The 13,048-nt window shown below is 39.1% G+C and overlaps 1 protein-coding gene across 2 annotated transcripts in view; it reads left to right on the top strand.

Annotated features, from left to right (window-relative positions):
* Window positions 1-13,048, top strand: part of Sec61a2 (SEC61 translocon subunit alpha 2) — a 32,354-nt gene that overhangs the window by 15,390 nt on the left and 3,916 nt on the right. For both annotated transcript variants that reach the window (XM_042686294.1, XM_042686295.1), the window contains 7 exons: window positions 814-945; window positions 1,078-1,187; window positions 6,452-6,605; window positions 7,492-7,652; window positions 7,986-8,183; window positions 11,106-11,297; window positions 12,120-12,196. In XM_042686294.1, coding sequence (XP_042542228.1) covers window positions 814-945; window positions 1,078-1,187; window positions 6,452-6,605; window positions 7,492-7,652; window positions 7,986-8,183; window positions 11,106-11,297; window positions 12,120-12,196 — 1,024 coding nt within the window. The remainder of the gene's footprint in view (window positions 1-813; window positions 946-1,077; window positions 1,188-6,451; window positions 6,606-7,491; window positions 7,653-7,985; window positions 8,184-11,105; window positions 11,298-12,119; window positions 12,197-13,048) is intronic.

Genomic DNA, 13,048 nt, shown 5'->3' with positions numbered 1-13,048 from the left:
ATTACTTTCTTGTGTGTGTGGGGGGGGGGAGGGAGTTCTGGTGCTTGATTTTAGAACCTCACATTCTCACTTAGTGTTTTGCTTATAGCTGGTGCTCTACCACTTAAGCCACACTTCAGTTTCAACACTTTCCTTGTTAATTGGAGATAAGAGTACCACATATTTGTCTGCCTGGGCTGGCTTTGAACTTTTATCCTTAGCCTTCTAAATTGCTAGGATTATAGATGTGAGCCACCAGTGTCTGGCTTCTTTTTACTATTTAAAATTTTTCAAAGTACTTTCTGTTTTGGTGCTGGTGATTGAACCCAGGGTTTCACATTCTGTACCATGGAGCTATAACCACACCCCTGAAGGTTTCTTTTAAAAATAATCTTTTTAGCTGGGTGCCGATGGCTCACGCCTAGCTACTCAGGAGACTGAGATCTGAGGATCCCGGTTCAAAGCCAGCCCTGGCAGGAAAGACCATGAGATTCTTATCTCCAATAAACCACTAGAAAACTGGAAGTGGCGCTGAGCTCAAGTGGTAGAGTGCTAGCTTTGAGCTGAAGATCTGAGGGACTGCGCTCAGGCCCAGAGTTCAAGCCCCACAACTGGCAAAAAAAAAAAATTTACAGACATTTACATTTTAATAATACTTATACAACTTTTGATTGAATGTACTGTTTCAGGGTTGTGTAATAGGTGAACTTTTTAAATTAGTGTTTAAGGAATGAAAATTTGCTTGTTAATATTTAACCATATTTCAGTGAACTACAACACTCTGGTCTGTAGTATGTTCAATAAATGTGGTTTACTTCTTTCCTTTCTTTCCAGGAACTTTGATGGAATTGGGTATCTCCCCAATTGTAACATCTGGTTTAATTATGCAGTTGTTAGCTGGAGCCAAAATAATTGAAGTTGGAGACACACCCAAAGACAGAGCTCTATTCAATGGGGCCCAGAAACGTGAGCATAAATGCCATTAAGGAGAATTCTGAAATTTGAGATTTTTTGTGGGAAAGATGTTCCTATACTTTTTTGGGCTTTCTTCATCTTTGGTTGTAAGCATGTGTTCCTTTTCCCCCCAATTTTTGTCAGTATTTGGTATGATCATTACCATTGGGCAAGCCATTGTGTATGTCATGACGGGGATGTACGGGGACCCTGCAGAAATGGGCGCTGGGATCTGTCTGCTTATCATTATACAGGTAAGAGTCTTCCATTTTCATATGCTCATAGAACGGTCTGCTCTTGGTTTTCTAACAGTTCTGTAAGTGATTTGAAACATTATTTTCTTGTGAATATTTCAGTTACATTTAGATTAATGATGGTGTATGTATACATTGTGATGATTAAGAAATTTTATAGCTTCACAGATGTCCAAGAATTATGTACCACCTCTTTTCATTGGTTTATGATGTACATTGTTTACATTTTGCTGTATGAAATCAGAATTGCGATCATCATGGGCAGCCACGAAAGTTCTCATTGTGTATGCATTTGTCTGCGTGGCTGCAGCTACTCAAGTTGTCCCTGTGTTAGCTGGTTCTGTGCAGTGTTTATAACAGATAGTTGGGCTTAATTGCTCTTTGTAATGTCTTGAAAAACTCTTGTTAAGCAACAGTGCTGATGGCATATGCTTGTAGTCCCAGCTACTTGGGAGGCTGAGGTGGGAAGATCATTTGAGCCTCCTAATTTTTGACCAGCCTAAGCAATATGGTGAGACTCTGTCTCCACCAACCTTTGTGAAAGAAAAACCTTTCTTGAAATAAAAGTGATTGTGCATACAGAAAGAAACAGAAAGCAAGCTAGATGATAACTGTGTGTCTATGTCTGAAATACCTATTTAAATAAGCAGAACATAAAAATTCCTTGTAGTAAGAAGTGATACCGTAACTTGGCAAGCTTTAGTTTTTTTCTCCGTGTTTGGCATCACATCCAGCCACTCTACCCTTGAGCTACTTTCCCAGTCTTTGCTTTTTTGATATGTAGCTCAGTTTATTCTTTTTTTTTTTTTTTTGGAAGTAGTGGGGCTTGAATTCTGGGCCTGATTGCTGTCCCTGAGCTCTTCAGCTCAAGGCTAGCACTCTACCACTTGAGCCACAGTACCACTTCCGGTTTTCTGAGTGGTTTATTGGAGATAAGAATTTCATGGACTTTCCTGCCCGGGCTGGCTTTGAACCGAGATCCTCAGATCTCAGCCTTCTGAGTAGCTAGGATTACAGGCATGAGACACCGGCGCCCGGCCTCAATTTAATCTTGAACTTTCAGTCTTCCACCTCCACCTGTTGCATACTGGGATGATAGTCACGTGTCTCCATGCTCAGCAGTGTTCTTTTCTTCTAGTGGTATACAAAAGAATGATATAAATAATAATGTAGATTTACACACACACACACACACACACACACACACACGTGCGCACGCACACGCACACCATGGACATTTTAAATGAATATTTGGGAATGGAATTTTTAAAAACCAGCATAATGTTTTTTTGGTAGTTGTGAAGTTTGAACTCAGGGCCTCGCACTGTTCCTGAGCTATTTTTGCTCAAGGCTAGTGCTCTACCACTTTGAGCCACAGCTCTGCTTCTGCCTTATTTTGTGGTTAACTAGAGATAAGAATCTCATGGACTATCCTGCCCAGGCTGGCTTGGAACTGTGATCTTCAGATCTCAGCCTCCCAAATAGCTAGGATTACAGATGTGAGCCACTGGCACCCAGTGGAGGCCAGCATAATTATAAATGTACAAAATATCTTGAAGTGTGTTAAGATTTTTTTTTTGTCTGATGCTTTAAAAAGTCACTGAGAGAAATTACTCCAGAATGGATTGTATTTAAGTTATATAATACTTACTGTGGGTTTAAAAAAATATTGATGGTGATGATTACTTTTTTTTTGTTTGGTGTACTACTAGAGATAGAACCCAGGGCCTTCAGCTTGCTAGGCAAGCACTCTATTACCTGAGGCACACCTTGACTCTTTAATGTCTTGAAAAGATATTTTATTAAGTTAAAAAAAACCTTGGGTCCAATGTCCTGGCTACTTTGGAAATGTGTTTTTCTTGACTACTCTATGAAATCAGAATTAATTTAGGAAATATTTTTCTAACAGCTCAAAAGATAAAGCTCAGAAAAGTTTTTAAAAATAACTCCAAGATATATTTATGTGTATATATATGTGTATATATGTATGTATGTATGTGTGTGTGCACATATATATGTATATGTATGGTAACTATTTTTTTAATTTGAAACTTTACATAGAAATAATAAGATTGTTTTTTTCTAATTAATTTTATTTATTTTTTGTTTATGTTGTACCAAGGAATCGAACCTAGGGCCTCATGCATGCTAGGCAAGCACTTTACTACTAAGCCACATTCCTAGCCCTGAAATAAGTAAGATTGTTTAGTGAGCATGAGCCAGAACAAGTATTTGTTGGTATCATTCACCGAAGAACTGGCTTTTCTAAAAAAGATAAATATTTTGTCCCTTGACTAGGGCAAGAATTTCTTTTTTTTTCTTTTTGATGCTGATAGTGGGGTTTGAAAAGATCATTTCATTCAGCTTTTCTGCTTGCAGCTGGTACTTTACTGCTTGAGCTATACCTCCACTTCTGGCCTTTTGTAGTTATTTGGAGATGAGTCTTATGGATATGTCTGCTTAGGCTGACTTTGTAACTGTGATCCTCTGATTGCCACAGGCGCCAGCTTAGAGATTTTTAATGATCTTTGGTAGATTTCTTAGCCCAGTATATTCCTATTTCATGTGATGCAGTTTCTTAAAGAATAATGTTGCCTAGGGCTGTGGTCCTGACTCAAGTGGTAGAACAGTTGCCTAGCATGCAGACCCTTAGTTCAAACCCCAGTGACACCCACTCCTCTCCATCTACTAATGTGAGATTAGTATTGCCTCTCTATCTCCATTTGCAAATCACATGTTTACTAATATGTTAGCCATTTGAAGGAAGAAGAGCTGAGTGGATGGGAGAAGACCTCTGAGACTGATTTTATTACTTTCTCATCACACACTGTTGGGATTGTGAGCATGCCAGCAGGGCATTTATTGCCTCATTGTAGTTTCTTCACAGCATTTGCTTTACGCATCTATAGTTGACAATTACTAATGTGTCTTATTTTGGTCTTGGGCATTGAACCCATGGCCTTGAGAATGCTAAGCATACATTTGATACCACTTAGCTATACCATAAGCCCAGAATAGCCCAGATTTTTAGAAGACATTCAGAATGGGTATCTAGCTCTGAGAGCATTATGCACCAGTCTTTTCCTAAAGATACATTTAGACTGCTTGGGAACCTAAACTGAGCAATCTTGGGTTGGTTTGAAGAGGATTGGCTTCTATAGAATTCATACAGATATAAAATGCAGCTAAGTGATTCTGATGGTTATTTTCAGTATTCAGATCTCTGAGTCGTTATGTCCAATAAAATACAAGTGAATACATATTAATTTGTTTATATAAATTCAGGGATATAAGTATTTGTGTTGTGATTAATTCTTCTAGTGTTAATGTACAAATATGTCATGTTTGATCCTCGGTAGGAAGTGACCCATTTGTGTCTTTTCAAGGCATTGCTAACACTGAAAATATGTGGATATACGGAAGAGCTAAGATTGGATCAGTTTGTTTTCACCTAGAAACATAGGTTTTTGAAAACGGTTTGCATGCTGTATGGAAGGTATTTCTTACTTTATTTGTTCTTGTCTCATACACAGTCTTTTCTACTGATGGGCCTGAATCTTGATTAAAGTAAAAACAAACAAACCAGAAACGTCAGTGTGCCTGGCACATAGTAATCATAAGCATATTTTGTCAAAGGAAGTGTTGTGTGCTTGCACATCAGGGTTCAAGTACCAAGTGTGGTTGTTTCCTATACGCCTGAGGCTACCCTCTGTTCTTCACACTGTGTTGCTTACACGCCTGCTGCTACTTCCTGGTCTCTCACAAGCATCTATGCTTTCTTACTACCACCCTTCCTTCCTTAATGGTAGAAATCATTCCTCATTGAGCTTTCTTTCCTTCTAGTTCCTTTTTTCCCTGCTTGGGAAAACAGGAGTCTCTTTTCTAAGCCAAGGAAGCACTCTGAAGTCAGACGCTATTCTGAACCAGAAGTTTAGAGTAGCCATCATGTCAGAGCCACTTGTGTGACTTTGCACAGGTCACCCATCAGAGCCCAGGGTAGTGCATTTGGTTGGCTGATAATTGCTGGACAGCCATTATTCCTTGTGTGGGATTGAGTGGCTGTGTTTGTTGGGAATTCTCAGCCATTACCTCATTTTGGTCAAAGTAAAATCTAGTAGTAAGTCCTCACTTTTTGGCAGAATGTCAAACTTGGTTTCCAAAAAGCTAGGGTTAGTATGTTCTCTTCTAAGGTTGAAAATTGTACTTTTTCCAGTGTATTGAAGGTCAAGCTAAATGATTGTAAGTTGGCAATGTAGGATTTATATAATCACTGAAATGGTAGTTAATGAAAACACCCCAACAATGTTGTGTAAAGGTAAGCTTGCATAAATGATAAAACGAGGTTTGCTGTGTCCTCTTGCCAGGTAGTACTGAGCAAGTCTTCAGTGTTGGGAGGACTTGTAGTGCCTCCTATGGGGTCAGTAGGATGGTGTCTTTCAAGTGGCACGTGGGTGAGGCTGGAACATAGTGTCTTTCCTTCCCCTCTGGATGAGGCCACTCAAGTCAGGAAGGAGGCTTGGGACTGAGGTCTCTGGGAAGGCTATGGGTTGTTTGTACCTGAAGCATGTTGTCACAGAAATATCTTCTCCAACAAGAAGGTTAAGGATGCTTAATATCACACAAATTGAAGTCAGTAGCTTCCATATTTTAAAATGTTAGAGTTTAGGAACTTGGGGAACTCTTAACTGTCTTCAGATTTACATGCAGTTTTTGTCATGTCAGTACAGAACTTAGTTTCACAGTGTTATAATCTATGCATGTTAATTGTGCTCTACTTTTTGACTTTATATATAGTATATGTAAAACATATGTAAACATACAAGCTATAGATAGAATTTTGTAAGTCTTCATTCTTATTAATTAATGGCAGTATAAAATTGCATTTGTTATTCTGTAATTTATTTTGCCTTTTATTGACTGAGAGTATTTGGAATGTTTTCAGTTTCTTGCTGTGAAATTCTACAGCTGTGATCATTCTTGTTTTTCAAGCAGGCCCTATTTAAAACATAATAAGGGAACTATTCAAATGGTATATACTTTAAAAGACAAAATGTATACTATAGAATGTAACAATATTTCTAATCTTGATTTTCAAAATTGGCTTCTGACTGAAGTAAAGCAGGTCAAAAGCTGACTGGTAATAGTAGTTAGTGTGATGATTACATGTGATATTGAAAGTGCCCATACTTTGAAATAGCCTGCTGTGTCTTCCCCTTTCTTGAGTTTATTCTTGCTTCCGCTTACGTGCATTTCTTTTCCTACAGTTGTTTGTTGCTGGTTTGATTGTGCTGCTGTTAGATGAGCTGCTACAGAAGGGTTACGGCTTGGGGTCTGGTATTTCCCTCTTTATTGCCACCAACATCTGTGAAACCATTGTCTGGAAGGCCTTTAGTCCCACTACCATTAACACTGGCAGAGGTACATTGCACAGTGACTGCAACTGCACGAGTTTTGCTGATGTGTGCTGGACATGTGTCCGCCAGGCAGTGGACATACCTGTAGCTGTTCTGGCTTGTTGGCCCAGGGGACAGCGAATGCTAATTGTTCAAAACTTAATAAGCAGAGATGTGTTGAGTATGTAATTCTATTTTAAAAAGAATATCTAAATTTCAACCTCTGTCATTTCAAGTTTCCATGATTGCAAGCAGGTTTTAAAACTTTTTTTTTCTGTTTTCTTTAAATAAATTTTGTTGACTTTGCTTAAGCCATAGCTGCCAAAGTCGTTTACCTGATTGGCTGCAGCATTCCTGAAGCAATGAAAGGTAGTGGATTAAGATTTCCCAAATGAAAAGACATCATTGTATTCTCAGCATTCATACTTTTGCTTCTTCTCTAATTGACTTTGTATTGGCCTTTAAGTTTGAAAGATTTCACTCTGTCTTTTCCCTTACTCCTTCTACTTCTCTCAGCTCTTATCCTGATCTAACTTAACCTCTAACTCTGATCCCAGATCTAAGAATATAGTACAAAATGTAAGCAAGCTTGATAAATATATGTCCTTTGACTCTGACATTTTTATTCTGCTTTGCTGTTGCTTTTTTACATTTCCTTAAAATACTCCCTTTCCACAAAGGAAAGGCAGACCTTATGAATGAAAAAAATATTTGCAGATTTTACTTTGGATGCTTTTTTTTTTTTTTAATCAAGAATTGTCTCTTGAGAAAACTTCAGATTTATGCTGAAATTTGCCTCTGTGGTCTAAATATTTTTAGAGTCTGCACACATATGGGGTTTCAGATGATTTGTTTTGACCTGATGATTTTTAAAAAGGTGTGTACAGTTCATTTCTGTCTTCATTTCTCAGGTACTGAGTTTGAGGGTGCAGTCATAGCTCTGTTTCATTTGTTGGCCACCAGGACAGACAAAGTCAGAGCTTTAAGGGAGGCATTTTACCGGCAGAACCTACCCAATCTCATGAATCTCATTGCTACTGTTTTTGTGTTTGCTGTTGTTATATATTTTCAGGTAAGTATCATGTTTCACTGAAGTGAGATGTGTATTTTTATATTGTTCTTAAAGAGAATGTCATTTGAAAGTAAATGTCTAACCGGTTGGGGCTTGGAGATCTATTTAGTCAAGCAAATACTGGCGGCATTTAGGTTTGTGTGAAGGTGCAGAATACTGAATTGGAAACAAGAGTCTATTGTTAGCATTATCACACATTATCACCCCATACACTGTTCCTTGAACTTGCAATCCTCTGGTCTCTGTCTCCTCATTGCTGGAATTACAGGGTATGCCACCACACCTGGCTTGTACTCTTTTGTTGATAAGTGCTACTCTGGATTTTGTTTTCAGGGATTTCGTGTTGACTTGCCCATCAAATCGGCCCGGTATCGAGGACAGTACAGTAGCTATCCCATCAAGCTTTTCTACACATCCAACATTCCCATCATTCTCCAGTCTGCCCTGGTTTCAAACCTCTATGTTATATCCCAGATGCTCTCTGTGCGGTTCAGCGGCAACTTCTTAGTTAACTTACTGGGACAGTGGGCTGTGAGTATATGCTTTATATTTGTCAAGTATTTAAAATTATCATTTGCATTTCATGTTTGTATTTTTGCCTAGGATAGGCATTGAAGCTGTAATAGTCTCAGATTCATTTATCTGTAGCATTTAATTATTTAGCTGGAAGACTTAGTGTTATAAGACCAAGATTGGTTAAGGATATTTAATGATTTTACTGTCTGAGAGACTTTTTAGGGGATTGGAGTAGTATTGGCATTTGAACTTAGACCTCCTCCTTGCTTAATAATAGTGAGTGTCAACAGTACTTCAAGGAAGTAATTACATTTAGATCAATTTAAGCCATGCCACAACCCACTGGTGTATGTTAGCTTTTCTAATGCTGGGCTTGGGACCTGTTCACATAACTTCTGCTTAGGTCCTTTAGTTGTTAAGAGCAGAGAGAGGCCCATAGGAAGCATTTTCTCATATCATTTGAATGATCTTTTAGGTAAAAATCACAGGTGCTTTCATGGAAGTGACTTCCTATTTTGTAGTCTTATTCCTTTATTGTCTATAGTAATGTTTGTCTTTTGGTTTTTTGTTTTAAAAACTGCACAGCTATTTCTTAAAACAACAAAGAAGGTATCTGCAGATAATATGGGGTATTGGCATCATCCTTCCCCATTTTCCTTGGCCTGATGACAATAAACTAGCTTGTTATTCACTGGGTTGGATGTAGCTATGGATTAACAAGACAAGAGCTAAAGAAAGGGTTATTAAATTTTGATTGATTTAAAATTCTGTTGAGTGTTTTACCTCTTTAAATTATAGAATTAAAAATATTTCCTTTATTTTGCAGAGAATGTAATTTTAGAATTTGTATTCTAGCCTAATAGTTCATTTTTGCAATATTCTTGAAATATGTTGCCTGCTTTGTGTATTTATCATATCTATATATCTATATATCTATTTTTTTTGTTGGTTATAGGGCTTGAACTCAGGGCCTGGGCACTTGCTGTCCTTGAGCTTTTCAATCAAGGCTAGCACTCTGCCACTTTGAGCCATAGTGCCACTTCTGTTTTCTTTAGTAGTTAATTGGACATAAGAGTTCATGGATTTTCCTGCCTGGGCTGGCTTAGAATCCTGATCCTCAGTTCTCAGGCTCCTGAGGATTATAGGTATGAGCTACTGGTGCCCAGCCTTCATTTTTTAAAAATTGTTATTATAAAGGTGATGTACATAGGGGTTATAGTTAGAATAGTCAGGTAAAGATGGGGCTGGGAAAGTGGCTTAGTGGTAGAGTGCTTGCCTGGCATGGCCCTGGGTACAATTTCTTAGTAACACATACACAGAAAAAGCCAGAAGTGGTGCTGTGGTTCAAGTTGTAGAATGCTAGCTAGCCTTGAGCAAAAGAAACATAGGGACAGTGTCCAGGCCCTGAGTTCAAGTCCCAGGACTGGCAAAAAATAAAAAAGTACATTTCTTTTTGGACAATGTTACCCTTTTCCTTACTCTCAAAATGTTTATATATTTAATATGTCTAGACTGCTTATAATAATGTCAAATCAACAAATCATATAAAGTTTGGGCATTGAGTTGTTTTTTTGCCAATTGTTTTGGTTCTTGTTATTTTTTATTTTTGTGGGTCATGGGGCTTAAACTCAGCTTGGGCACTGTCCCTCAGCTCTTCAGCTCAAGGCGAGCTGAGCCACGGCGCCACTTCCAGTTTTCTAGTGGTTTATTGGAGATAGGAGTCTTGTGGGCTTTCCTGCTGGGGCTAGCTTGGAACTGTGATCCTCAGATCTCAGCCTCCTGAGTAGCTAGGATTACAGGCGTGAGCCACTGGTGCCCGGCTTATTGTTTAAAGGCAAGGTCTCACTTGGTAGTTCTAGTTGGCTTCTAGCTGTAGTCCAGGCTAGTTCAGATTCAAGATCCTCCTGCCTCAGCCTCTCGAATGCCAGGATTACTGATGTGTACACCAGATCCAGATGATTGCATTATTGATACTTTGAAATGTGATAATCAATGTGACTATCACTCAGGATATTTTGATGTTTCTGATACAGTCCAAGAAGTTTCATGTTCTAAATAGAATCAGACTGGTTGTAAATGTGCTCACATTCCTGTTTTGAGGAAGGCAAAGATTTTATAGATGTAATGCTTAAAAAAAATATTCACAGTGCTGGGATGTAGCTCAGTGGCAAAGTGCTTGCCTAGCAAGTGCAATGTCCTGGGTTTGATCCCCAGTATGCCCCTCCCCCCAAAAAAATTCATTCTAAGCTGGGTGCTGGTGGCTCACACCTGTAATCCTAGCTATTCTATTCAGGAGGCTAAGTTCTTAGGATGGCGATTTAAAGCTAGCCCGGGCAGGAAAGTCCAAGAGACACTTATCTCCAATTAACCACAAAAAAACTGGAAGTGGTGCTATGGCTCAGAGTGGTAGAGTGCTAGCCTTGAGCAAAAGAGCTCAGGAACAAACACCTATGCCATGAGTTCAAGCCATAGAACCTGTTCCTCCCCCTCCCCCCAATTCACCCTAATGTTTGTTAGTGATATACTAAAAATGACTTTTACAAAATAGTACAGAGTTTTAAAGGAATGAAGCAGTAGATCAAAAGTCACAAGTCATATAGAATCATGGGCTTTTAGGAATTTTAGGCTTAAAATATTGTCATAAGTTTTGAAAAATTGGAATTCATAAAAGTAAATTGTAGCCTGGTATATTGTGTAGTCTCGTGTACTTAAGAGGCTAAGGCAGGAAGAGCTCTTGAGCCCAGAAGTTTGGGATCAGCCTGAGCAATATAGCAAGACTTCATCTCAAAATAAGAAATAAGTGGGGAGTGGAGGGTAACTCAGTGGTATGTATAGTCCATGCTTAACCTCTGTGAAACCCTGGGTTCCATCCCCAGTGATGAGTATGTTTGATAAGTATTTGGTCAGGCTGACCATTTGTAATTCCTTGTTGCATAGGATGTCAGTGGGGGTGGACCTGCTCGTTCTTACCCGGTTGGAGGCCTCTGTTACTATCTTTCTCCTCCTGAGTCCATGGGCGCCATATTTGAGGATCCTGTCCATGTGGTTGTTTACATCATCTTCATGCTGGGGTCATGTGCATTCTTTTCTAAGACATGGATAGAGGTCTCTGGGTCCTCAGCTAAAGATGTAAGTATTTGTTTTATTTGAAGACAGTTCTCTTGATTCATAAGCAAATTAAATAATTCATTAGTTGTCAAACAGTAATCAATATTCTTGTCATTCAAGCTTTACTTCATATATTCTTTTTTGTTGTTGTTGTTGTTTGTGAGGCTTGAATTCTGGGCTTGGGCGCTGTCCCTCAGCGCTGTCCCTCTCACGGACTTTCCTGCCCAAGCTGGCTTTGAACCGCGATCCTCAGATCTCAGCCTCCTGAGTAGCTAGGATACAGGTGTAAGCCACCGGCGCCTGGCTACTTCATATATTCTTAATGAGGCTAAAAATCCAAATGTCAAAGATGCTTAGGTTTTACAATGGTTTGTGATCCTTTAAAACTCACCCCTACATACCAAACCCCTTTGCCTTTGTATTTCACTTCCCCTTGTGGAGGTGATAATGGAAAAAAAGGTTGAGAAACCCCAGTTTAACGTTTAGTTGATATGTACTTGACAGCATTGAAGCCTCTTTCCTCTGTTTTAATAGGAATGATACGATGTCACCCTTGAGGCACTTACATTTCACTTTTAATGTGTGGAAAACACTTCATGCCTGATAGGGAGTGGGTGGTAAAATGTTAAGAGCTTGATTAAAAAAATGTGTGTGTATAATCTAAGTTGTACAAAAGATTTCAATTGAACTTGTCAGTTTATGAGTACAATGTCACCCCTCCCTTGTGACAGTGATCAGTGTCACTCCTTCCGTCGTTTGCTCCTGTCTCTCCTAACCACCGTATCCCTTCAACTTACCTGGTTCCATTTTCGTAAGAACTTGATTTTATTTTCCTCCTGGCAGGTAGCTAAACAGCTTAAAGAACAACAGATGGTAATGAGAGGTCACAGAGATACATCTATGGTCCATGAGCTCAATAGGTACGTGCCTCACACTCAGTCCTTTATAGAACATATAGAACTTCCCCATGTTGCTAGGAGTGACAGGCACACACCATGATGTCCAGCCATTGGCTGAGATAGTCTCACAAACTTCTTTTTGTCCTCAGCGCCTGGCCAGTCTTCCTTCTTGCCAAGTAACACTAGCGCCCTTTCAACATAGTGCTGGGACAACTGGACACCAACATGCAAAACAGAATGTGGCCTCCATCCTCTGTCAGAAAAGTTTACTACAAGAACTAGGAAGTTTTGTGAAAATACATAAATGTCCAGAATAAGCGTATAAAGTAAGTAGTTGCCTGAGGTCTGGAGTGAGAGGATGAGTGGGAATGAGGAATAATTCATGGATATGGGGTCTGTCTGAAAAATGAAAATGTCCTTAAAAATTACATTGAACATACCTGACTCTGAATACACAGTTAAGACCACTGAGTGCATGAAGTGGTATGGAAATTACATCACAGTAAAGTTGTTGCCAGAGACCAACCCCCAAAGCCTGGAAATGAATGCCAATTACTGCAGGACAGGTGTTAGTACTTTGTGAATGCTCTCTGCTGATTTTACATGCAGCCAGTCAACACTGACAACCACTGGTCTACATAATCTTAACACGGGCAGGCAGTTAAAGGAACTAGGTATCAATTTTGATATGGACATTAGGTTTTTTGTTAAATGTCACTTCTCATATGGAGCAAGAATTTGAAGGGATAAAGTTAGAACAATTAGTGACAAAGACTTTTCCAGGCTTTGGGGTTTGGTCTCTGGCAACAACTTTACTGTGATGTAATTTCCATACCACTTCATGCACTCAGTGGTCTTAACTGTGTATTCAGA

Source organism: Dipodomys spectabilis, unplaced genomic scaffold (genome assembly GCF_019054845.1).
Source record: "Dipodomys spectabilis isolate Male_0828 unplaced genomic scaffold, ASM1905484v1 ptg000096l, whole genome shotgun sequence".
Lineage (NCBI taxonomy): Eukaryota > Metazoa > Chordata > Mammalia > Rodentia > Heteromyidae > Dipodomys > Dipodomys spectabilis.
This window is presented reverse-complemented; position numbering and strand designations above follow the sequence as displayed.